At 43.5% G+C, this 25,687-nt stretch overlaps 1 protein-coding gene across 3 annotated transcripts in view; it reads left to right on the forward strand.

The window, feature by feature from the left end:
- Nucleotides 1-25,687, forward strand: part of NKAIN3 (sodium/potassium transporting ATPase interacting 3) — a 691,062-nt gene that overhangs the window by 476,583 nt on the left and 188,792 nt on the right. For all 3 annotated transcript variants that reach the window (XM_090040058.1, XM_090040059.1, XM_090040060.1), the window contains exon 4: nt 9,751-9,948. In XM_090040058.1, coding sequence (XP_089896184.1) covers nt 9,751-9,948 — 198 coding nt within the window. The remainder of the gene's footprint in view (nt 1-9,750; nt 9,949-25,687) is intronic.

Raw genomic sequence — 25,687 nt, forward strand, 5'->3', positions numbered from 1 at the left:
TCATTTCACCTGTCCTTATGGCAAATACTGAGGCCCAGATCCTGTTCCACCTACTAAACATCCAAGGACATAGGCTAGAGGTGTTACATTTAACATGCATTAAAGACACAGAAAACATTTTAAAGCCACAACAGAGCAGATGTTCATAGCCCTTAAAATGCTTTAAAATGGCAGATTCCACTCTAAATTAACCCTTGATGGGTGTGGTATTAGACTAAAGCGCTTTAGGTTACAGTGCTTTTTTGAATGTCTGTATGACATCCATTATGCTTGAATATAAGTGTCATTCTGCTGCCATCCCATGGGGCCCCCACTGGACAGCTTGCTAGCCTCAGGCAATGTTTGTCTCCTTCAGGTGAGAACTGGCCCAGCCCTGACCCCAGGCTGTCACAGAGAGTAGAAAAGGCTCTATCTGCTTCTTATGCAGCCAGGTGGTGGAGGTGGGGGAACAAAGCCTTTATGCCAGGCAGATCCCTCCCCCCATCAAAGCTCGGGTCTTGGTGGGGGTTGGGCTGGGTCCATGCAGCAGAGAGGCTCCCCTGGCTTCAGTTCCTGGCATGGCAAAAAGCCAGCTGGGCTTGGAGCAGGTATAACTGGCCGAGCTGAGTCACCTAGGAATCTTTTTAGGCTGAAACAGAAAAGTTTAAGGAATCTAGCTACCATAGTGTTTCTGTGCCTGTTTCATGGAAACAGGACATGTTTAGTGATATAGTTCTTTAGAAGTTACAAAAGTCTCACTTAGATATCTTGAAGGTAGGATAAGACAGGGGGACTGCATAAGACTGGGCATAAGTTTACAGAAAAAAGACACAACACACTGCATTTTTTGCACAGTGCTTACTGCTTGATTTCCTACAGATACTATTAACTTGTTTACATCTAGCCAGAAACGTGCCAATTTTGCAAAATGTGCAAGACATTCCCAAGGATGTGGCAAATTAAACCGCGCAAAGGAACTGCTTTTTTTCCAGTTAGGCACTTGGTTTGCCTGTAGATTGAAATAAACCTACAAAATGTAATTTTCATGCTTGAAACAAAATCTGACTTGCTGTGTTTCACAACAAGCAAAACAGATAAAGTATGGTACTTGTCTAGTTTGTCCACCCTCCCGGGCATATAATCAATTTAGCTGTAAGGCTTAACTTGTTTTTGTTTTCATTTTTGTTTTAACGAAGCCAGTATTTAATATGTTGTGGAAATGAATCAGCACTTTCTGCCAAATCTCTGAAAGGGCCAGAAAACTTCCAGTTTCTAAAACTGGAAATAATTAGGCTGCCTGCCAAGAAGCTGTGTGAGAAATCTCCACCACTAGAAATCTTTCCAGAGAACAGGCATTCAGCTTGCAGTCACCATCTCTCCCTGTTTCTCATGTTTTTCTGAGACCCAGGTGATCCCAGTTAGGGGAAGGTGTGGGAAGCAGTGGCTGCTCCTCTCCTCTCATTCTCAGGGGAAGAAACAGCAGGGAGAGACTCATTGCATCTTCTTCAGACTGGGAACATTCAGATTTGGGGAAAAGATGGGGACTTTTGGGTGAAAGCAACAGGGCCAACCCCCTGTCTACTCCCCAGACCAGGGACTCCAGCTGAGGAGTGGGCTGGGGGGCTTTGCCCCACTTCCCTAAGTTGCTTCCAAGACTAGACTGGGAGAGGAGTATACAGATGGAAGATTTTTTTCATGAGTACGGGATGTTTTCCCCTGGGAGAAGTTGAATGAATGCTTATACACTCCAACAGAGACTCTCACAGTAGAAATACAATGCTTGTATGTAGCCAAGCAGTTTTACTTAAGAAGTATATGCCCTTTTTGGAGACATTCCTCAATATTCTGTCATTTAAAATGTAGGAAGTAGCTGTCAAACATATAGAATCTTACAGAGTACAAAATATGAAATTTCATAGGTGTTTATCCACTATGCATGGGCATGTATTATTTATAGATGAATAAAGTGCGTAGATTAATACATTACAAATATATTAACACTAGTAAGTATGCGTAATGTGGAAGTCCTGATTCCCACCATACACAGACATGGAGGTGACCAGTGCCAGGGTGGAAGCTAGCTGCACTTCTGTCCCCTTGGCTGATCTCCCTGGGCACGTCCAGACAAGTGCTGCCTGAGTATGTGTTGCACCACTTTTTTTCCATGGGTTGTTTTGACCCCATGGATATCCAGGGAACCAAAAAAATCGGTGAGGGAAAAAACACACTTGGTCAGTGAGTGCTGCTGAAAAGCAGAGCTGAGCCCGTGGCTCTGCGTGGAAGAATCACTGTGGCTGCAGCCTGCAGGACCCCAGGCAAGGCTGTTGGGGCCAGTACAGTGCTGGTCCCAGCCACCTCTACCACCCAGGATAACTTACTGCACACCAAAGCACACGTGGCACACACGTTCCCCGGGAACAAGTCCCTGGAGAACCAAATGTCCACATACGTCTGGACACACCCTCTGAGTCCACTACCTCAGATACTAGGCTTCAGGTCTTCAGATTTTTTTAGAGTAAAATCCTATGATTATCCCACTCTTAGGTTAAGTCCTGTTGGATAGCACCCTGTGAATCCACTAGGCTAAATGGACATGCAGCACATGCAGTTCTTCCCTTTGGAAATCTGTGACCAGCAGTGAATGCCAAACAGGCTTTTAAATATGATGTTTAATCTTATATCAATAGGAATAAGGAAAATTGTAAGAGAAATAATATGCAGTCTCCATGTGTATTTATCTAATGTCAGGTTTATTATCCCCCAGAAGGCTTTAGAAGATCTGACATCTTCAGGCACTGGTTATCTGTCTTTGTGACTGTCATTTCTCTGTGATCAGCAAGCTGAGAACTACCTCCACTGTCTGCAGAGTGCCTCTTTTTAACTGTTTGTAATCCTTTACTGTCTTGGTTCCTACCACTAGCAAAGGGCCTCTTATAGCTGGAACCTAGAAGTAGCATCTTCCCAGATCAATAGCTCAGGGCTGGTCTCTTAATGAATGTCAGTGTGCCTACTAGGGGCTTGGACTGATATTCAGTTTCTCCTGGGAGAGTCCCTGCTACCTCTGGAGAAATCACAAGTGTATAGGAGTTCATAATTTCTCTCCCAGAGTAAAAGTGGCCACTGGGAGAAAAATAAGTTGGGAACAACCTAATGAAGTGGCTCCTTGGAGAAAATCTCTCAGGAAACAGAAGTTCTGTACAGGCAGTAGGAGATTGTTTTTTTGCTTGCTTCCTAGCAGCCCGATTAAACTAGGCGAACATATATGTGTTATAAACATGCCAATAACCCATTGCAGTTATATAGTAACTGTCCCAATAATCAGGTCACATACAGTTATTAGATTGGCAAACATGGTACATTTCTACTGCATGCAAGAAAGTGGCTGCATGACTCAGAACCCTTGTGAATAATAGTTTTTGTGCACCACTGGTCTGTTCCATATAGGAGGTATTGGTCAAAAGTAGGAAGTACTAAAGCAATTGAAATTGCAGTAATGCAGATTCCAATTGTTATGGCTAACAAGCTAATTCTTATCTCCAGCTCAGAGCCCAAGAAAAGACACTTATGTAAATTTGAAGTAAAAAAAGATTCAAGGGAACATTGAGTAATTAATATTCAAAATATCAGGAGCATGAAGACCATCACTGCTAATGCAAGACACTGAGAGCTAGTGATGAAAGTGTCTTATTCACAAAACCACTTTCTAAATGTGGTCTGCCTACTGCTTCAAAATCATTCTATTCGGTAGTAATGGAGAGAGACAAAGAGTGAATGGTCAAATGGAGATGAACTGGGATCAGAAACCGTGGTCTTAGGAAGTAATGGAGTGGAAAACTGAGGTTAGGCTGCAAATTGTGGACTTTGGCTGGCAGCTGATGCTTGTCCTCCAGGGTAGTCCTACATTTAGAGCAGGCTTCATTAGTGCTAAAATGCATTGTTTGTATCTAATGGGGAGAAATGATTCCTTGAAATTAGATATTAGGGAATAGGGAGGCCTTTTGTTCATGCCAACATTGTTGAATCAGAACTACAAATGTAACTGCGTATAGGGAATTGCAAGGAATTTTTTGTTCTATTTTGTTTTTTTTTCCCCCTGGTATTTTATATATTATTTTCCAAATAATTCGTCGATAAATGGCTTGAATGTTCACACTACCCGTATGACAGGGGCTGGGGAAGACTGTGCTGCTCATGTGGTGGTAATGGGGAAGAGAGTCTGTGGTGTGCACATTGCAGGAGGGAGGACTGACCCACGCAGCATACAGGGAGAGGGCCCCAGCTGCTCAGCTGTTGGACAGCTCTGCTAAAGCATTGCTTCTCCAGTGCTGACTGAGTGAAACAGCAAAATGTAACATATGACATTACTAACGTTACTTCTTTAAGATCTATAATTTCATGGAAGTATTGTTACCCATCAACTATCCAAACTTGGTCTGTTAAGTCTAACAAGACTACAGTCTCAAGTGGTATTATTTACAGGCTGACAAAGAATAAATACAGGGATAGCTGGTGCGAATTTTAAACTCAGGAAGTCAACAATTTTAAATTGGTGAGCCTTTAAGCTCTCTCTCTTTGGATTCATCAAGGTGTAGTGTTATATAGATGCATGAAACCTAATCAGTCAGTAAGCTTTTGAACAACAGCATACTTTTGTAAAAGAACAGCAATTTTCATTGCATTCCCTACCAGAACATTGAATGTTTTGTGAACATTTGTTTGACACTTGCTTTTAGCATGAAAGAATCATAACTGTGATTTTTCTCCTGAAAAATTACAGGCACACCCTTGGACTATTTTAGCAAATACTTAACTTTTATTAATTGAACAAATAAGAATAAGTAGGTTGTAGCCTAAGTACTTCACAAAACAGCAGCTTTCTGAGTAGGTCTCAATTCTATCCTCTAGAAACTTCACTGGAACTTCCAAGTTGCACACAGGTAGAAACAGTCTTTGAATTAGCTATATTTCTGTAAACAATAATGAAGTCACCAGTTGATGTTCTTAAGGTTGGCATATCTGACTCATTATACAGTCTAGTTATTTCTGATAAGTGAAGTCCTATAAATTAGACACTCTGGCCAGTATAAGTGATTTTTTCATGCTTTCTTTTATTGCTTGGTAATTTAAAATGTATCAGCTCATACACATGCACCACTACCATTTTGTGATGAAGTACATCAGGGTCAAACTAATGCATGAAATGATTTTGTTTGCTTATACAAAAAATCAGTAATGCCAGACAGTGATTTCCTTTTTGTGCCTGCTTTGGAGAATCAGCATGATACACATTGTGAAAGGCCATGGAGAAACACTCTGACACTAACCCATGCATGACTCCCTAATGAAAAATGATACATAAACTGGCATGATCCTATCTTCTTTTTGTTAATGCAGAGGCTAGATTTTGATGGTGATGTTTGTGCCACCTCCTCTCTTGTGTACCATTAGCATAATTAACATATGCCATTATCTTCATCAGTTGCATTACCAAATGAAACATCCAGTACATTGAATGGGACTTCTAAAGCATTTACTTGAAGTTAAGCATGTTATTAAGTGCTTTGTAGATAGTAAAAGTAATATTATGGCAAACTTAAAATTTTTGCATCTCAAAAAAATTGGAAAAACTTGCACAAAAATTTGGGGGACATATCTCATTTATTATTTAGCTCTAGCTGAGATTACTCATGTACATAAAGTTAAACATATGTTTGTTTTTCCTTTCTTTTTTGTCAAGTGCTATATATAAGCTTATTGGCTCACCTTGGAAACATCAAACAGTTGTCTTTGTAATATTAAAGTTTTCTGAACACCATGATCTGGTTTGCAGTAATATTTACCTTCAAAGGTGACAAGATGATCCTTATTGATATGTTGTTCTCTATGTGCCACACATAAGAAGAGACAGCAGCAGTTAAAAAAAACCCCAAACATATTTATACAGTTACATTCACTTTTGTTGAAGGGGCTGATCCGTAGTCCCATGCCCCACATAAGTACCACTTAAGCCTCAAGAGAAGCAAAAAAGAAATAACGAATAAGGTTCCTGTATCCAACTATCTGAGGGAAAACTTTTAGATGGTTTAGTGGCATAAAAGGCCATGGTTTCAGTAAGATGTGACATCCAGTTATGTGCAAGACTTGCACACCACATAAACCCCACTTAAGCTCTTAAAGCTAATGCCTGAAGGCTTAAAAATAAGACCATCAATGTGCTTTCCTCCCTGCCTGATAAACTATTTATGGTGAAGTGACTATCTGCCTACTTCTGTAGTTCCAGGGATATTCATTATTTTTACACCTCTCTGCATTACAATCTGCAGCTGAAGTGAAAGTCCAGAGAAATACAAAAAATATTGTTAGCTATTTTCTGTTTCCATTCTTACATATATCCAAATATTTTTGCACCTAGATAACATATTTTTATTTGAATTCTGATTACATGAACATAAAACCATAAAAAGTAACATAAAATCAGCTCTCAAATCACATTTTTAACTAGTAAAGTATTAATCTAAAACAGAAAAGAAAGATATAAATAAACTGCATAAACATGTACCAGTAAAACAAGATATATAACAGTTGCCATTTGGAAGTCAGCAATTTGCCTACATCTCCCACAGAGTGATATTTGAGTGTCATAATTTTTCATTATAATTAGAATAGGTGGTGTCAGTGGTGACTGCACCAAATTTAACTTGTTAATGTTGTCAGCTGTCTTTTAACAGTATTTATTCATATGTAAGAATACTATTTATTCTTCTTGTATGAGCTATGGACTAATCAAATGCAAACATTTAAATAGGGAGTACTGGTAGCATACAAAACTTGAAAAACCAAAAGACTGTGAGAGAAAAGAGAACTGAAATCCATATGAAAACCTACTGCTACAATCAACCTATTTCTGCAGTCTTGATATCAAAACATTTTCCCCTTGTCACTTGATATTCAGTCCACAGGTTTAGTTTGCCAAACACCTTAGTAAAGAGCTACCAAATTCAATGAAAATAAGCCAGTCTGTACAGATCTTGACAAATCATACTTTCTCAAATCATACTTTCTCATATTTGTCAATTGCTAAAAGCACTTGACACTACTGTGTGTTCTCTGGGATTGTTGAAATGAGTAAAACACTGTTGTTGCTCTTTTTTTTTCTTTTATTTATAATTATATTTTACTGAATGGAATTGTGTTTCAGGATGTATTTCTGTTCAGTAGATTATCATGGAAACAACTCTAAACCAATGTCAGAGAATATTTAAAAACAGAAGACCAATATACTACCAAATCTAATTAATGACCTGGCAACTACCAGTATATAGCATACATAACAGCAGAAAGAGACTATGAACTTTTGTTAATGTAGACTTAAATTCCACAGAAAGCTAAACTTACAGGATAGATTTGCAAAATAACGTTCCATATGTGAATCTGTAAATATAACAGCCTACTTTACAACCACAGATAGGCATGTATATATCTATATACAAGTGTGCACATGAAAATGACAAATATCTGTGTAGATAGCAAGGTTTGCCCACATAGGGGCATTAACAAAGTTAATCTAAATTTGATTTTAAAATGGTTTAATTATATGGTTTTAACCCCTTCTATGGACACTCCATTCAGAATTAAAATGGCTAGAATTCATTTGGGAGAGTCCTTTTATTCTGAATAAGATAATCAACTCACAGATTTAATACAGAAATCCAATTTGAAATGCCACTTTTATTTAATTCATTTCAGGACATAGCCCAGCGTGTCCATTCCTAGCCAGGCCCGTAGAACATGTGGCAAATTTTTGCCTTTTCCCATCTTACTAGCCATAAAGGTAAAAGTAGGAGGTTGATACGCGGTCTCTGTGTGCTGTTCTTTGCCTTGAGCACTGGTAGATTTACACAAAACAAAAGCTATTAGGGCTGTGTGACGCTTCGGTAGCTGATTGGATTTGGAGGAGATTTGGCCTAATTCAGGGACCAGATCTGCAAATCTGAATCAAATCAAGAGACAAATTAAAAGCTCTGAATCTGTTTGAAGCATTCGAATTGATTCAGAAAAGCTTCGGGAAAGACTAGGCAACTTTGGAGACTGGGCCATAGACTAAGCAGGCAGCTTGATACAGCTGCTTGCAGCTGGTAGGTCTGTTGGGGTTGGGGGAGAGGGAAGGGAAGGGACATGGGGGAGAGGGAGGATTGGAGCTGGGACAAGCTTCCCAGCCAGGGCAGGGGGGAGGGGGGGAGAATGGGATGTGGGTATGGCAGCCCTCGGAGCAGGGGCTCTGCCCTGCTGCCGCTTGCCCAGCCCGGGGGGGAGGGAGGATGCGGGTGCGGTTTGCTCCAGACAGAAGGGGGCAAGTGGCAGCAGAGCATAGCCCCCACTCCCAGTGCTGATGCAGGTGCAGCAGTGCTAGGAGTGGGGCTATGGCCCTGCTGGCACCTGGAGTGGGCCACGCCTGCATCGTGCCCCCCTCCCTCTCATGCCAGCTGGGCAAGTGGCAGCAGGGCATATTCCCCACACCCAGCCTCCCAGCACTTCAAAAAAAAACCAACAAAAAAACAAAAAGCAGCCCTGCACTGACTGACTCTGGGAGTGGTGATTGGGGCCTCTGAGGGCTTGTGGCAGAGCCCCCTCATACAGCACAGGGCAGTGGGGGGCAGCAGGGATCGCCCCCCTGCTTGGCACCTGCGTGGCAGCTGCCCCATGACACAGGTACAGCATGGCTTGGCAGGGCCCTGTGTAATCTCTGAGAGCTGGGATGGCTCAGGCAGTCAGCTGGAGCCCAACACCACTGAGCCCCAGCTCCCAGACAGGGTGCAGTGCCCTACTGAGCCACATTGTACCCGTATGATGCGACAGCTGCTTACATGGGTGCCAAGCAGAGGGGCACTCTCCGCTGCCCCGCTCTGCCCCACGCTGCGTATGGAGGGGGGCTCTGCCACGAACATCCAGAGGCCCGAATCACCGCTGCTGCAGCTGGTGAGTGTGGGGCTTTTGTTCATTTATTTATTTATTTTTAAGTGCCAGGACTAGGCTGGGGCCAGGAGGGGGATGAGGCCAGGCAGGGCAGCCATAGGGGCTTCTCCCATGGCTCTCCCTGCTCAGGGAGAGGCAGGCACAGCCAGAGGAACTGTGGGAGAACCTGCAGCTGCCCAGCTGTGCCTGCCTCTCCCCAGCTGATCCAAATCACCAAATCTCTCCAAATCAGCACCGAATCTTCTGAAGCCAATTCACCCAAATCAATTTGGGACAGTGATCTGAATCGAATCACTGCCCTCCAAATTGGCTGAATCAAATACTTCCCTATTTGCACAAGGCCTAAAAACTATTTCCTCTAAAGAAACTGAATCAAGTACCTTCCACAGAGGTTCATTTAGATCTCCTCCTTTAGGAGCTGGGCTGGATACAAGAGACTGTCATCTCTGCCTACTAGAAAAATAAATATATGCTGGAGTCACTTGCTAAGAATATAAAAATAGAAATGTAATTTTGCATTATGCATTCTTTGGGGTGGAGACACTTATTTGCTCTTTGTAAAACACCTAGTCCAAGGAACTCCCAACACAGGGGAGTCTTCTGTGCACACCTGCTGTATAAATAACAAATGTCAGTGCATTTCTCTTTCCTTGTTTATGGTTTGTTTTCATATAAAAATGTTCAGTTATTCTTGTTAAATATGTTCAATTTTCTTGTTAAACAGGGAAAATTTCCCCTTTTCACCTTAAATGATGCAGTGACAGAGGAGCTCATCCCCTTTCTTTCTCTGTCTCCTAGGAAACTGATCTTATGACCTTTAACATCTCAATGCATCGTTCTTGGTGGCGAGAGCATGGGCCCGGCTGCATACGGAGGGTGGTACGTCCGTCAGCCCCTGGAATCCTAGATGATTACTCCTACGTCTCTGTGACAGGCTGTATAATTGACTTCCAGTACCTAGAGGTCATTCACAGTGCCATCCAAATATTACTGTCCGTAAGTTTCCATTTTTTGTTATGCTTGGATCGCCTCACTCCAACTCTTGTTTATTGTACAGGTCAAATGTTTCTATATCCTCACTGATGTTTTAAGTAGCTGCTTAATAACAATACAAGTTTGGAATTGCATATTCAAATATAAAATTTGTCATTTGAAACTTCAACAGCTCTTTTCAAAGGGCATAAAAGCAAATACTAGCCCTACTTTATGGGGATACTCCTTTGCATGGCAGCATTCTACTTATAATTCTTAATACTCATTTATTAGAATATGTCCAGAATGAAAACACAAAAGGAGAGCACAGTCCAAATTAATCTATCTAAGGCTTCCATCATACATTCAAAGTAATTACATCACAACACTCACCTAGCTCTATACATAAATGTTTTACATATACAAGGTAAATCACTTCTTAAAAATATGAACAGAAAAACTGGAAAAGATCAGAAAAATGTTAGTATTTAGAGTACCATTTTATACATTTGATGAGGTTGTGTACACTCTTTTTGGGACTTGTGGTGTCCAGACATTTTATGGTAGTATGCCACTTGCTAGAATTACCATATAATTACCATACCAGCCTGAGACTGCACACCATTTTCTACAATAATAATAACAATAAGAACAACAATAACGTGCTATCACAGGATAGCACATGTTTATTATTTATTAGGTACAACTAACTATTCTGCTGATAGACTTTAAGCATTTGCATTAGTAATGCAAAGAGGGGAGAAAAATCTTAATTTTTCTAAAATAGATTCAGTTTATTTAGTTGAAAATTATTTGCAAACTGTAATTATTGCAGTTTTGTACAGGATTTTGAGGTACCTTTTTCTATGCTGGATGACAGAATCTTAAGAGGACAGGAACAGGTTATAGCTATTGAGCAAAAAAGAGAAATAGGCCTTATAGCAAAGTAGGATGGATATGTTCCCTGCATTGCTAACCAGCTTCCCCAAGAGGCTAACTGCCCTCTGCTCTCACTGGTTTTAAATGAAAGTTGTGTGCAGTAAACATCTTACTGCAACACCAGGCCCTTGGTGATTCATCGCACAGGTCCAAAGCTCATTAAAGTCAGTGGAAAGGAGTGTAAAGTAAGTCCTGGTTGGGGGAGGATGGGCAGGATGGGGGGAAGGTTCGCTGGTGGGTGTGAGGGGCCTAAAAATAGCCCCTGGTCTGGTGGGAGGGGACAGCTCCCCAAGCCCCACCCCCCAGGTCTCAGCACCCTGCACAGAACCCACCTACCGCCCCAGTCCCCCTAATTGCTCCTGTGGACCCCACTTACCACACCAACCTTCCCACTGACCCCACTTGGTAGTTTTGTACAGATCTTGAGACTCTCTACACACCAGAACTGGCACCAGAACATCCAATGCAAATTTTTCCTACATCTCCCGATGTTCGGTGCTTGAGAGAGAAAGGGGAAAAAAACCAATGATGCCTTCACAGGAAAAAAGTCTTGGTTCTTACAAGTTGCTGCCAGAAGCTGTAAAGCATAGGAGGCTTCCCACACAGAAACTGTTTTCCTTTTAGCCCCATTGCAATGAAAGCAACCACTGGAATCCATTCATATTGTAACAGTGGTATGAGAAACACCCTGGCACATCATAATATTCCTTCTATAAACTTATTGCTGTTTTTCTTGAAGAAATTCAAATTCCTGCCTCCACTACTTGTTTGAGAAGACTATTCTAAAACTGCACTTCTCTAACAAAATAGATTGTTAGACTTTTTGTTTCTCATTTCTAGTCTAGCTTTCTTCAGTTTGCATTCATTTGATCTCATGCTAATTCTTTAGTTATTCTGTAATATAAATAGCTCCCCCATTCCTTATTTTTCAACCTGCAAGTGTAAAGAGTAATCATACAACCCCTTTTTAAATTTCATTTTGCTAAACTAAATAAGTCAAGCTCTTTTAATCTCTCACAGGATAGGTTTTTCGTTTTCCTAACCATCTTAGTGGCCCTTTTCTATTCTAAATTAATCTTTTTTTCACATAAGCAACCAAAATGGTACATAGTATTTCAAATGGGATCTTACCAATGCCTGATAAGTTGTGCTAATGTTTTCCTGCCCTTACTAAAAATTCCTTACCTAATACACCCTAGGATTGCATTAGTCTTTTTTACAGTCACGTCACACCTACAACTCATGGTTGCCTTACAATTGACCAATACACCCAGGTCCTTCTTTTCCACCATTATCTCCAGTCTATTAGTCCCTATCTAATAACTTGTTCTTCATATTAATCCCCAAATGTATGTCTTAGAACTGTGTTCTTCTAAATTTCATACTATTTTATCATTGCTGTCCACAAGGTTATGTGTATTGCAATCCAATCCTCTTCCATATTGGTAATACCTCCCAGTTTTGTGTGATCTGCATAAATCATAAGCACACATCTAGTTCTTTCAACAACATTGTTAATGGAAATGTTAAACAAGATTGGCCTCAAGGTTTGTCCCCAATGAACATCACTTGGAAGCTTTATTGAGTTCCCTTTCAACATTGTCCATTGTAGTCTCTCTTTTAGCCAACTACTTGTCTGCTTCACAATCATGATTTTATGTCATCTCCAATTTAGCTAATAATTTCTTCTGAGGCGTGGAATCAAAGGCTTTGCTTAAATCTAGATTGTTTAAGTCCATTGCATTACCCTTTCCTAAAAAGTTAGTTATCCTGCTGTGGAAGGTTATTAATTTGGTCTGATGTGGTCTTCCTTGGATAAGACCAAGTAGTAATTTATTTTCTGTCTGCCTCCATATCTTTGATAATTCTTTTCTTCAACCTCTGTTCTATTTGCACTTGCAGCACAATGCTGGCTCTGCACTTCCCTTTTAAGCATATGCTGGCCACATTGTCTCCAAGAAGGAGTCAAAACATGCAGGCATATGCATAAGAAGGGGTAACTCCCAATACTTAGGCACAGAAAAAATATCTAGAATATGACTAGACCTAAGGACCCTCCTACTTTTTAGTGCACTTGCCCATTGAGTGGGAAACCCTGTTTCTAGACTCCTCTCTGCCACAGGCAAGTTTGAACGTGCATCTCCAACTTCGTAGAAAGTGTTCTCACCATAAGTCCATGGATGAGGCATTGCCCAAACTACTATCCAGCTCTCTTCTTCAAGCTTGGATGCTGCCGTTGAGGGAAGAAGACCCTACTCTGGCCCCTGCCCCAGTGGATTTTCTTCATCTTACATTTACTATTCATTGATTACAATGCATATACAGAAGTGGCCAGAACTCAACGGTCTCTCCCTTCCAAAACATCATCCACATCGCTCAGAAAACAAGCTAGAAACACGTAGCTTTCTCCAGATCCCACATATTTTCCCATCCTGGCTGCTTAGTGGACCAGCTCTAAGAGGTGGGCTACCTTATCTTATATTCCAACTTCTCTCAGCATGTGGAGATAAAGATTCAAATCCCCTATAAATGAGGAGAGCCCCAGGAAGTGAAATAGTCTTAGGCCCATTCCCTGGACAAGTGCACTATTCATTAAGCTGTTAGGCTAAAAGGTGGGAGGGTCTTCCTATGCTTTAATTTTGGCAGGTACACATGTACCTGGGTCGTCTTATTCCAGCACAGGTGAAAATATGATCCAAACTGTCTTTAAAAATTGCAGTTTCATGGCTACTGCATTTTCACAGCTATGTAAGTTCCACTTACATGTATAAAGGGCAAAAAGGATTCAGTCTTGTGTTTGCTATGTTCCAGTCACATGGTTCTGCTCTGAATTAACAGATCCCTTACAGATCCATGCTACAGGTGTTGCTTTTTTGGTATTCAAGTTCTTTTAATATTCTGGGATGATGATTATCTGCTCCCCCTATTTTTAATAAACCTGTAAAAGATTATACCTATCTTAATTCTAATTCTAATTCTTATTCTAAAAAGCATTTACACATATGCTTAACTTTAAGTACATGCTTAAGTCATACTGCCTTCTGTGCAATGTAAGTATGTGATTACAATTAAGCATGTGCTTAATTATTTCCTAAACCAGTAATCTTCTGTGGATATTTAGTATAAAGGTCATTTATATCTCATTACAGACTCTCTTTTTTGCCATGCTGAAAAATGCTATGAGAAGGAAAGTTGGTTTTTTTTTCAGCAGCTAGTTGTGGAAGTGGACTGTGGCTTTTTGGAGTACAACCTAGTTAATTTTCATAACACTTTATGCAGCAATAGTAGAGTAACAAACCGTTTTACAATGTAACAAAAACTTTATTGCCATAACAAATCATATCATCATGCTAACTGCAATCTAAATGTGCTTGTATTTGATAGGGAGCTAAAACATCTATAACAAGAAATTCCTTGTGAGTTAAATATTGTATACCTGTCTGGATAATTTACTAGCATGGGATCTCAGGTTTCCAAGGGTGCCTTTTTATTTTTTTAAGGAAAGAGAAAAAAATTATGCATAAGATGCTGCAGCCAGGCCTACACTGGATCTTGCTTCAGAAATTGTTGGTTCTTTCATTCCAATGCAGCAAGATGCTTGCTGTATTTGTGTTGCAGCATTCATCATTAAACAGTCAGCCTCTACCAGCAGTTACCATGCTAGATCTCTAAGAACCAGGTTTCAATGCTGAGCACCCATGGGAACCTCTGAGTCCTTGGCATCATGTGTGTTTTCTTATTCACAGAAATACATTTTTATCTAGGAGTACTATTCTGAATATTAGTCAAGAAGGTCTATAAAGGTAACCATCATAGAATTGCAAAAGAAAGAATTATTCTTTGTAAAATGCCTGGCACACATCCTCTCAAAGGAAACATCCGTTTGTGGAGTGCCTTTATATTTCAAAAGCAAGGCACTATTTCTTGTGCTGCAGGTTCTAAATGAAGTTGCATTTGAAAGGTTAAGAGTGATGGCAGCTTTAATCAAGCCGATTGCTTACTAATTTGATTGCTGTGGTTATTTCAGTATAAATAATATTCTTATACAAAACTGGAAATATTAATTGAGAGGTGGAAACTGGCTTTAACAGAACTATTGAGACTCTTCCAGTGACTTAAATTAGGCTCACTGGATTACTTCCAGAATCTGATATATCATGCCTCTGATTACTAAGCAGCTGTACATGTTACAAGTATTCTATTCTTAATCAAGAGCAGTATGGTATAAGGTTAGAGTACGTATGTGCTTTCTTTTCCTAGTTCCTTTTCAGTGTCTCCTATTGAAACAACAGTGTAGCTCCTACCATCTAGGAAATTAGTACAGATTATAGATAGTTTAATTACATGGGCCATCACATACAATTGGTACATGGTAAAATCACACTCTGGTCCTTACCAAAAGGAGTAAAATTAGCCTGGCTACAATCGGATAGAGGTGCAGAAAGGGAAACAGTGAATACTTAATATTATAAGCAGTGCAGTATAGTGAACAAGTATAGTGAACGAACCTACCTAGAATAAAACAAAAAATAGCAAACAGTCAACCTGTCAGTCTCCATAGAACTTTAGACGTCCCTATCATTGGACAACGAGAGGCAGACCAGAAATATAGAATATTAAAATGAATAAAAATTAGAGGTTTTAAGCTTTATTCAACAGAAGATAAAGCTCAGTGGGCTTTGATTCAGACCCTGTGTCGGCTCTGGGACTGGAAATGGCTTTGGAGGATAAAACTGAGACAATTAAAATAAGGGAAGGAAAATACTGTGATCTGTCATGTTATTGTATATACCAATGTAATATTTTAAAAAGTTTCCCAGAGTTTCTAACCTTATGTATTCTTTACAAGGCAGAAAGGGCATATATTTTCATGTGAAATCCAGTGATACCAGGGACATTTTCTGACTCTACACAGCAGTAATGAACTGATCTCATTGTGGTTCTTGTTAACACTACTTGCCATAGAGATACTTCTACAAATGATGAAACTAGAGATGACAGTGAATATTAATTCAAAGTTATTCTGTTCCATGTAAGTTCTTCTATCGCAATCATTACTACAATGTCCGACTACCTTCCAGCTGTGTGTTAGTTGACATGGCTAACCTCTGTCAAATGCTTTTTCCATTATCCTATCCCCAGAGGAGGAAATGTGTGCTCAGTGAAGTGGTTTGTTTTGACAGGGTGTCTGTTCTTCTCATTTTTGGCCATGTCCTTTCTTTTTTTTCTTTTTCTTATGGACATAGAATCGCATGGTTGGAAGAGATCTCAAGGGTCACCTAGTCCAACCACCTGCACAAATGAATGATACACTATTGGTAAACCACCCCAGAAAAATGCTTATCCATCCTCTTCTTAAAACCCTCCAGTGAAGAAGATTCTGTAATTTTCCTGGGCAGTTTGTTCCATTCTACTGTGGTTCTGACACTAAGGGATTTTTTTCTGAGATTTCACCCAAATCTGATTTGCTGTGGTATAAACATTTGCCACTATGTGTTATTAAAGTTGGAAGGTCAAGGTTTTGAGGGTTATGAGGGTTCTTAATGCCTGTGGGCTTTTTTTCTACACTTGAGCTTCACCACTGTGGCAAACTTTCATTGTGCCAGAAAAAGCAAGCCATAATCAAGTTCATCCTGGAACTTTAGAAGGTCTTATAAGCCATGTCCATACTACCTCTGAGAGCAAAACTATGGATGTTTTCTGAACCCCGTTAACCTATTTACAATGCCTATTTACTCTGCTTAGATATGTACAAAATAGGATCAAGTAGGCAGGGCTTGTTTCTAGTCCCTCAGCTTTGCAGGGAAGCTGTATAATTTTCATAGATTTCATAGACATTAGGGGCTGAAAGGGACCTTGAGAGATCATTGGGTCCAGCCCCCACTGCCATAGGCAGGAAAGTCAGCTGGGATCAAGTGACCCCAGCAAGAAATATATCCACGTGTTTTTTTAAGGAATCCAGAGTATGTGCTTGCACCACATCTGGGAGGAGTTTATCCAGACCCTGGACACACGCACTGTCAAGAACTTTTTTCTTATATCCTGTCTAAATCAGCCTTCCTGGAGTTTATGGCCGTTAGGCCTTGCTATCCCTTGGGGAGCTAGGGTGAACAGCTGTTCTCCCAGGTCCTGGTGTACCCCTCTTATGTATTTGTAGGCTGCCACCAAGTCCCCCTGAGCCTTCTCTTCTCCACACTGAAGAGTCCCAAGTCCCTCAACCTCTTCTTGTATGGCCTTCCCTCCAGGCCTTGGATCATATGAGTGGCTCTCCTCTGGACTCTCAAGCTTCTCTACATCCTTCCTGAAGTGGGGGGGCCCAATATTGGATGCAATACTCCAGCTGCAATCTCACCAGGGCCGAGTAAAGCGGGAGGATGATCTCCCGGGTATTGCTTGAGATGCATCAGTGGATGCACACCAGAGTTTGGTTAACTTTGCCAGCCACAGCATCACATTAGTGGCTCATATTCATTTTGTGGTCATTCAAGCCCCCTCAAGTCCCTTTCGGTTGTGATGCTAGCAAGTGTAGCACTGCTAAGCCTGTAAGTGTGCTGGGGGGTTCTTCCTACTGAGATACAGCACCTTACATTTCTCTGCATCTGGACATGGGCTCTGGGCAGGCAGCAGACCTCACAAGCCAGGGGGTCAGGGCAACAGATCAGTCCCTCAGTCCCCCTAAGGAGGGAGTCACCCACCACAATAACTCTGCGCCTTCTTTTAGGCGTGGGTGTTGGTGGCCCTGCATCCTCACATGCTGGAGCCGGTGTTATTGCTGGCTTTATTGATGCAGGAAGTACAAATTTTCATAGATTTCATAGACATTAGGGCTGGAAGGGACCTCGGGAGATCATCGAGTCCAGCCCCCTGCCCAAAGGGCAGGAAGTCAGCTGGGGTCATAGGATCCCAGCAAGATAAGCATCCAATTTACTCTTGAAGGTGTTCAGTGTAGGTGCTTGAACCACCTCCGCTGGCAGACTGTTCCAGACCTTGGGGGCTTGGACAGTAAAGAAATTCTTCCTTATGTCCAGCCTGAAACGGTCTTGCAGGAGTTTGTGACCGTTCGACCTCGTCATCCCTTGGGGCACTCTGGTGAACAGACATTCCCCCAGATCCTGGTGGTCACCCCTGATAAACTTATAGGTGGCCATCAGATCACCCCTGAGCCTGCGCTTTTCCAGGCTAAAGAGTCCCATGGCTCTCAGCCTCTCATCGTAAGATCTGTTTTCCTGACCTCTGATCATGCGCGTGGCTCTCCTCTGGACTCTCTCAAGCTTCTCCACATCCTTTTTGAATTGTGGAGCCCAAAACTGGATGCAGTACTCCAGCTGCGGCCTCACCAAGGCCGAGTACAAGGGGAGAATGACGTCCCAGGATTTGCTCGAGAAGCATCTATGGATGCACGCCAGCATTTTGGTCACTTTACTAGCCGCAGCATTGCATTGCAGGCTCATGTTCATCTTGTGGTCAATGATGACCCCCAAGTCTCTTTCTTCTGTAGTGCTAACCAACGTAGCACTGCCGAGCCTATAAGGGTGCTGCAGGTTTTTCCTCCCAAGGTGGAGAACCTTGCATTTATTGGTGTTAAACACCATGAGGTTCTCGTCTGCCCATTTGCTGAGCTTGTCCAGGTCAGCCTGGATCACCCACTTATCTTCTGGTGTGGATGCTTTGCCCCAAAGTTTGGTGTCATCGGCGAACTTGGCCAGTCCACTCCTGACTTCAGTGTCCACATCGTTAATGAAGATGTTGAACAGTATGGGTCCCAGGACAGAGCCTTGAGGGACCCCACTGGTCACGGGGCACCATGATGAGTGACTGCCATCAATCACAACCCTCTGGGTCCGACCACGAAGCCAATTTCCCAGCTAGCGGATCGTGGTGGAGCCAAGGCCACAACTGGGCAGTTTGGCCAAGAGGTGATCATGGGATACCAGATCAAAAGCTTTTTGAAGTCAAGATATATGACATCAATCTCTTGTCCCTTGTCCAGGTGATAGGTCACCTGGTCATAGAAGGAAATGAGATTGGTCAAACAAGACCCTTAGAATGTTAGCCTGGGCCAGTCCCTCAAGGATGGCCTCCTTAATAAACTTTTCTAAGATCTTCCCCAGGATAGAAGTCAGGCTAATGGGCCTGTAGTTAGCCGGATCCACTCTCCTCCCTTTCTTGAAGATCGGCACCACATTGGCCTTCTTCCAGTCTTCGGGCACTACACCAGAGCGCCAGGAGTTTTCAAAGATCCGTGCCAGGGGCTGGGCTATGACGCTCGCCAGCTCCTTGAGTACCCTGGGGTGCAGATTGTCAGGGCCAGCTGACTTGAAGGTATCCAGCTTCTCAAGGTGTTCCTTCACAAGGTCAGCATTGATGGAGGGTAGGGGATCCCCCTCACCCAGATTTCCCTGTCCCATAGCAGGCATGGGCATCCTGTGTGACTGATGAAAGACTGACGCAAAGTACCTATTTAATAGGTTGGCTTTTTCCTGGGCATCAGTTGTCAGTTGCCCCATCTGGTTTAGCAGGGGTCCAACATTGCCCTTGCTTTTCCTTCGGCTCCCCACATATCTGAAAAAGGAATTTTTGTTGTCCTTGATGCCTGAAGCTAGTTGGAGTTCAGTTGCAGCCTTGGCTTTCCTGGTTTGGTCCCTGCAGGACCGGACCAGCGCGGAGTAATCCTCCTTGGAGGTGATCCTGTCCTCCATCCTTTGTAGGCTTTCCTTTTTAGCCACAGTAGGTCCGCTAGGTCTCTGGAGAGCCAGGGGGGCTGCTGTGCCTTCTTGCTGCCTTTCCTCTGTGTTGGAATAGATTTAGCTTGTGCACTGAGGATCGCTTCCTTGAGAAGCAACCACTCTTCTTGAACTCCCATCTCCCTGGGGTCATGGTCCCTGAGGGCCTGACCGACTAGCCTCTTGAGCTTATCAAAGTTGGCTTTTCTGAAGTCAAGGACTTCTGTGTTGCTGACTGACTTGTCAGCTTTACAGTGGATGGTGAAGGTGATCATCTCGTGGTCGCTGTCACCCAACTTGCCTTCGATCACTAGGTCGCCTATTAGGTCGTCCCCCGTAGCCAGTACCAGGTCAAGCAGCGCTTTGCCTCTCGGCCCATGGACTTCTTGAGTCAGGTAGAGGTCATCCACGCACGAGAGAAAGCTTTGCGCCCGCTCAGATTTATCTGAGTGATCTTCCCACGAGATGTCCGGGTAATTGAAGTCACCCATGACAACCAAGGTCCTGGAGCAAGCGGCCTCAGTCAGTTCCCGGGCGAACTCCTGGTCAAGCTCAGGACTTTGAGTGGGAGGTCTGTAGTAGACTCCCACCGTTGTGTCCCCTGTGCCAAAAGCGGTTGTGAAGCTCCAGGGGAGCAGTGACCCCAGTGCTGCGCATCTTTGAGCCAGAGACAACTGTCATCCAGGCAACCCCAAGCTTGACTTTGTGGCAGTTCCTTGGTTCTGCCACTCCATCATGAACTATTAGGCGGAAAGCCTGAAAGTAAGAGTCCAGCACCCCCAAACCCAGCTGCCTGCAGTCTTGCTAGACAGCCTCCACATGGAGCCAGGGGCTCCGTCTGAGTGGAAGCTGGGGCCAAGGGTCCCACCTAGGAGGGGGCAGGGACTGCAGTCTCTGTCTGGGTATAGGCCAGAACTATGGGCTCCATTTGGGTGGAGCCCCCACTGGTGTCAGAGCAGGGGAGTCCAGGTGTAGGGTGGAGCCTTGGGGTGTGATGTGGCCCACCCATCATGGTCCTTGTATTCTGGCTACTACTGTGCAGAGCTTTGGCTATGGCGCAGTGCCTGGAGCCTTGGGCCCTCCTGCATAAACTAACTCTCGTACTAACACGTGCCAGGCAGACAAGCATGCCTTGTTTGCACATCCTGTTCACACAGCTCCGGTCACATGGCTCCCTGGGGGCTGGGCGAAGTAGGAGCCAGGGTGGGGCGAGACCTTCTTTGGCTCCTGTCACCTGCCTCCCTGCAGCTGGCTTCCCCTCCCACCATGGGCCCCGTTTACCTCCAACTCTGCTGGGGGTCAGGCAGGGGTCCTCTGCAGTTGCTAAGGGGCTTTGGAGTGTGGGGACATGATGAGCCTTCACCCATGCATCTCTTGCTGCTCCTGGAGCCCAACTTAGATATCCTGGATGGATGGATAGAGTCTCTTACACAGCTGGAGAAAGTTCTCATTAAAGTATACCTCTTAACAAGGCGTGTCTGCACAAAATGCTGACTACACAGTGTCTGAACCAGAATTGAAGAGGATGCTGATAACACAGAGTTAAAAGAAACTAGTGTGAGCATGCAAGTGGAAAGCCCCTAAAGCCAGCACGCATGTCCAAACATGCCCCACACGTGGTCAGTACGTAATTTGAGTGAGGTATTTGAATTGGCTAAGCACGCGTGTCGAGTCATGCACTAGGCAGAAAATCATTATGTAATCTGACTAGAACTTTCCAAAAAGAGAACCGTGTGATTGGCTACCTGGAAAGTATTTAAGTCAGCGAGTTTCCGTCTAAGGCGGAGACCAGCTCTCGCAGAAACCCGGTTCGCATGAGCCCAGAGCTACCTCACAGGCTGGCCACTTGTGATCGTCTCCCTGCCACCGCTATCTCCAGCACACCCCACCCTCGCATGCTTGACTTCGTTCCGACCAACAACTCGCTCGTCTCTGTCTCCTAGCTACCAATTAGTTCGTTTTACAGCTGTCGTTGTAATCAAGCTTGACCTGCACTATACTACTGTTACCTGGTGGTGTAAGAAAAAGAAAAATAAGAAGTTTTTTGCAACCATATGAATATTGACTGCCTGACTCCTCACCACTAGCCCCCACCTGCTCGATTGTGTCAGCCCAGACCGTGACCAGTCAACTTGGTCGCCACACACAGTAGCTTGTTATTACTGCACAGCAGCATCACATGGCATGAAGTGTGATGCAACACTAGTGTGCAGTAGTAACAAGCTACTGTGCAGTCAACATCACCTAAAAGCTGTTTGGTGATGTTACTGCACAGTAATACTGGTTACTGTGTAGTCATTTAGTACTTGTGTATGCAAGTGCTAAATACCTGCACGGTCACAGCTGTGCAGTCAGTATCTGGTCTCAACATGGCCCCAGTGTACCTTTCTGGTGCCCCCACAGATGTTTGTTTACATGTGTAATACCTTTGCTTGCATTGGTTTTCCCAAAATGTGGCTGTCTAATTAAAAAAAAATCTGTCAAAGGATATGGGTTGCCTTAGGAGATGTGGTTAAATAGCTCCCAATAACACTAACAATAACTGCAACTCCTGAACATCGTGCTGAAGCTTCCTTGTATAGCTAAGCTGGTAGAGTGGAGAACAGCAGGCTTGGTTTGTGTCATAATCCTTAAGTTGTTTGTTTGAACCTAGTTTGAAGGAAAGCTTTTCTGAAGTATTGTGTCCAGTTTCAGGTCCTGCACCATAGATAGGATGTGGACACATTGGAGAGCATCCAATGGAGGGCAATGAAAATGGTTAGAGGGCTGGGGCACATGATTTATGAGAGGCTGAGGGAACTGGGCTTATTGGGTGCTTGTACACATGACGGAAATTGGCCATTTTTGTGGCTTAATTGCATCACACTGTACATATGAGGGGGGTTTTATGGTTTAAATGAGTTGGTTATGTTACAACCTAAGCCACAGCTGCATGCAGTTTAGCCTTTTGACAGCTCGCCTCCCATTCTGCCATGGGAGAGGCATGTTGAAAGCACAAGCAGCAAGAGACCCATTCTTTTTTTTTTTTTTTTGCAGAGCCTCCTACCATGGAGGGGTGACCTGCTGGCAGGTCGAGCAGTCCCAGACCTGCAGGGGGCCTTGATCTTTCCCTCCATGGCAGCAGCGCCCCCTGGGGCTGCCCAGGTGAGCTGGTAGTGGGCAGGTGATGCCCCAGCTCGGGCTCAGGAAAGAGTTGGATTGGGCTGGGTGCTGCCTCTGAGCTGGGGCAGCACCCACCCACCAGCAGCCCTCCTGGGAGGCCCTGGGGGTGCCCCCACCATGGAGGGAAGGACCACGGGCCCCCACAGCTCAGGGCCCACTGGCAGTTTGTCCCCTGGCTGTGGGAGAGGTGGACAGGCTCCATGGGTGGGGAAAAAAAGGATCGGGCCCCTCACCGCTTTTTGTTTTTCCGCCAGAGCTTGCCTGAATGAGCTGCCGCAGGGCCACATGGCCCCCTGAGCTGCAAGAGAGGCCCAGTCCTTCCCTCCACATTGGCAGTGCCCCCTGGGGCTGCCTAGGCAGGGTGCTACCTGTGTGGGTGCTACCTCAGCTCACAGGGAGCACCTGCTAGGTCCAACTCTTCCCTGAGCCCATGCACTGGAAGCTCTCTGGGTGTTGCTCCTTGGGCAGGCTCAGGGAAAAGTTGGATCTGGCAGGTGCTACATGCAAGCTGAGGCACACTTGCGCAACTAGCATCCTATCCAGGTAGCTCTGAGAGATGGCACCACCACAGAGGGAAGGACTGGGCTCAGACTGAACAGCCTGGCAGCAGCTCACGCAAACAGACTGTACTGGGGGGGAAAAAATGCAGTGAGAGTTCCAATCCTTCCCCCCCCACCCCCCCCAACGGAGGCTGCCCACCTCTCCCACAGCCAGGGCATGAGCTGCTGGTGGGCCCTGAGCTGCAGAAGGCCATTGTCCTTCCCTCCACAGTGGCAGCACCCCCCGTGGCCACCCAGGAAGGTTGCTAGGAGGTGGGTGCTGCCGCAGCTTGGAGGCAGCACCCAGTCTGATCCAACTGTTCCGTGAGACCGAGCTGGGGCAGCACTCTGCTGCTAGCAACCCACCCAGGTGGCCCTGCAGGCACTGCCACTGCAGAGGGGAGGACCAAAGCCCTGCCTCTCCAGCTCAGGGGCCAGTTGGCCTGCCACAAGGTCACTTCTCTACTGCGGGAGACATGAGCAGGCTCCATGAAAAAGGGGAAAAAAAAAAAAAAGGATTGGGCCCCTCGCCATAACAGTGATGGAAGCCCTTAAATTGAAACAGTGCTTTTTTAAAATGTCACAATTAAAAACCTGCTGTTTCAATTTAGGAGACTAAACCCCCATCACATGTACAAGTGCCCATTTAGTCTGGAGAAGAGAAGTCTGAGTGGAGATTTAACAGCAACCTTCCAGTACCTGAAGGTGGTGCCAAAGAGGATGAAGCTAGACTGTTCCCAGTGGTGGCAGAGGACAGAACAAGGAGTAATGGTCTCAAGATGCAGCAAGGGAAGCCTCAGTTAGATATTTGGGAAAAGTTTCTCACTAGAAGGTTAGTAAAGCACTGGAACAGGTTACTGAGAAAGATTGTGAAATATCCATCCTTGGAGATTTTTAGGACCTGGCTAGTCAAAGCCTTGGCTGGGATGATATAGTCTGTCCTGCTTTGAGCATGGAGTTGGACTAGATGACCACCTGAGGTCCCTTTCAACCCTATTTCTCTATGATTCCTGATGATTTTTTTATGAAAATACATTGAAATTAACTTTTTTGCTGCTTTCCTGATAATCACTGGTACTTATTTTTTTAGCTGGACTTGCATGTAAGCAGACACATAGGAACTAGGATTAAATCCAAAGTATTCTGGTATTCTTAGAACCCTATGATGAAAATTTCCAAAGTCCTTTGAGTTGACCCAATTTAGCTCACATTAAAGAAAATGGTAGTTCTACCACTGACTTCAGTAGGAACTGTTAAGCCAAGGCAGAACATTGTTGAAAATGTAATAGTTGGTGTTCTTAGATAAATATAAATGATTCCATATTTTGTTGTTTGCTTTATGAAAACTGAATGATGATAATAGTTCTCTTATTTTCTTATATACCATTGTCTACTATCCTCGCTAATTTTTTTTGGAATGAATAATGTCTGTGCCATCAGAAAATGATAAATATCATGATTTGATTATATTTGTTCTGGAAACGTTGCTGGCTTCCCTCAGCAGTGCATCAAGCTAACCCCATGCCTCACTTTATGAATTATTTCTGCTGTGCTCCTTTCAAAGCATGTGCCAAATGTTGATTATCTAATACCAAAATAAATTATGACATTTGTGGACTTAAATACTATTTCATCAAAGAAAAATGGAATTTAATTAGCAACCATATTCAGCACAACAGTCACTAAAGTGTGGGGTAAGAGACAAGTGTTAGTAATTAATCAAGACAAATGTTTTGACTGTTGAACTTCAAAGAGATTTAAAGTGAGAAAAGTAAATGTTATTGGGGCAGGGTTGTAGTAACTGAATGAAGTTCAGGTTGATGATAAGCTTCTATTCTTGATTCAGAAATTCTAATCACATTAGGCAGGTTTGGGTGGCTTTTCATAAATGCCTTGAATTCCCTTCAGTGGTCCATGCTAAAAAGCTCCAGGATTTTTTTTATGAACTATAGTGTAAAGAGGTTATTGCCCCATCCCTTAGGAAAGCCAGAGCCGCAATGCTACAGCACAGTGCTTATCATTTCTACAGAACAAAAAGGCTAATGATACCAGTATATAATGGGATTCCTTTAGGGAATTGTAGCAGCCCCTCTTTTCCCCTTTAGTTATGGACCTGTTATTTTTATAATTGGACAGGAAAGGATGCTTGGAAGCACATCATCTATACTGTTCTCAAAAGAAACCCCCCTTTGGGACCAACACCAGTGGTGAGCCTGGTCCCATGGTCCATTTCCATTTTCCAAAATGACTCATGATGGATTAGAAAATCCAATCAACATCAATATGTGATAGCAAAACATGAAGTAATTGAGTTTGCGGGGTATGGGAATTGTATGTGAAGGAAATATACTTTCCCTTAAGATACTACATCACTTCTTGAATTTCACCTTGCTCCTTTTG

Source organism: Crocodylus siamensis, chromosome 3 (genome assembly GCF_052110815.1).
Source record: "Crocodylus siamensis isolate JL-2025a chromosome 3, ASM5211081v1, whole genome shotgun sequence".
In the NCBI taxonomy this organism is placed as follows: domain Eukaryota; kingdom Metazoa; phylum Chordata; order Crocodylia; family Crocodylidae; genus Crocodylus; species Crocodylus siamensis.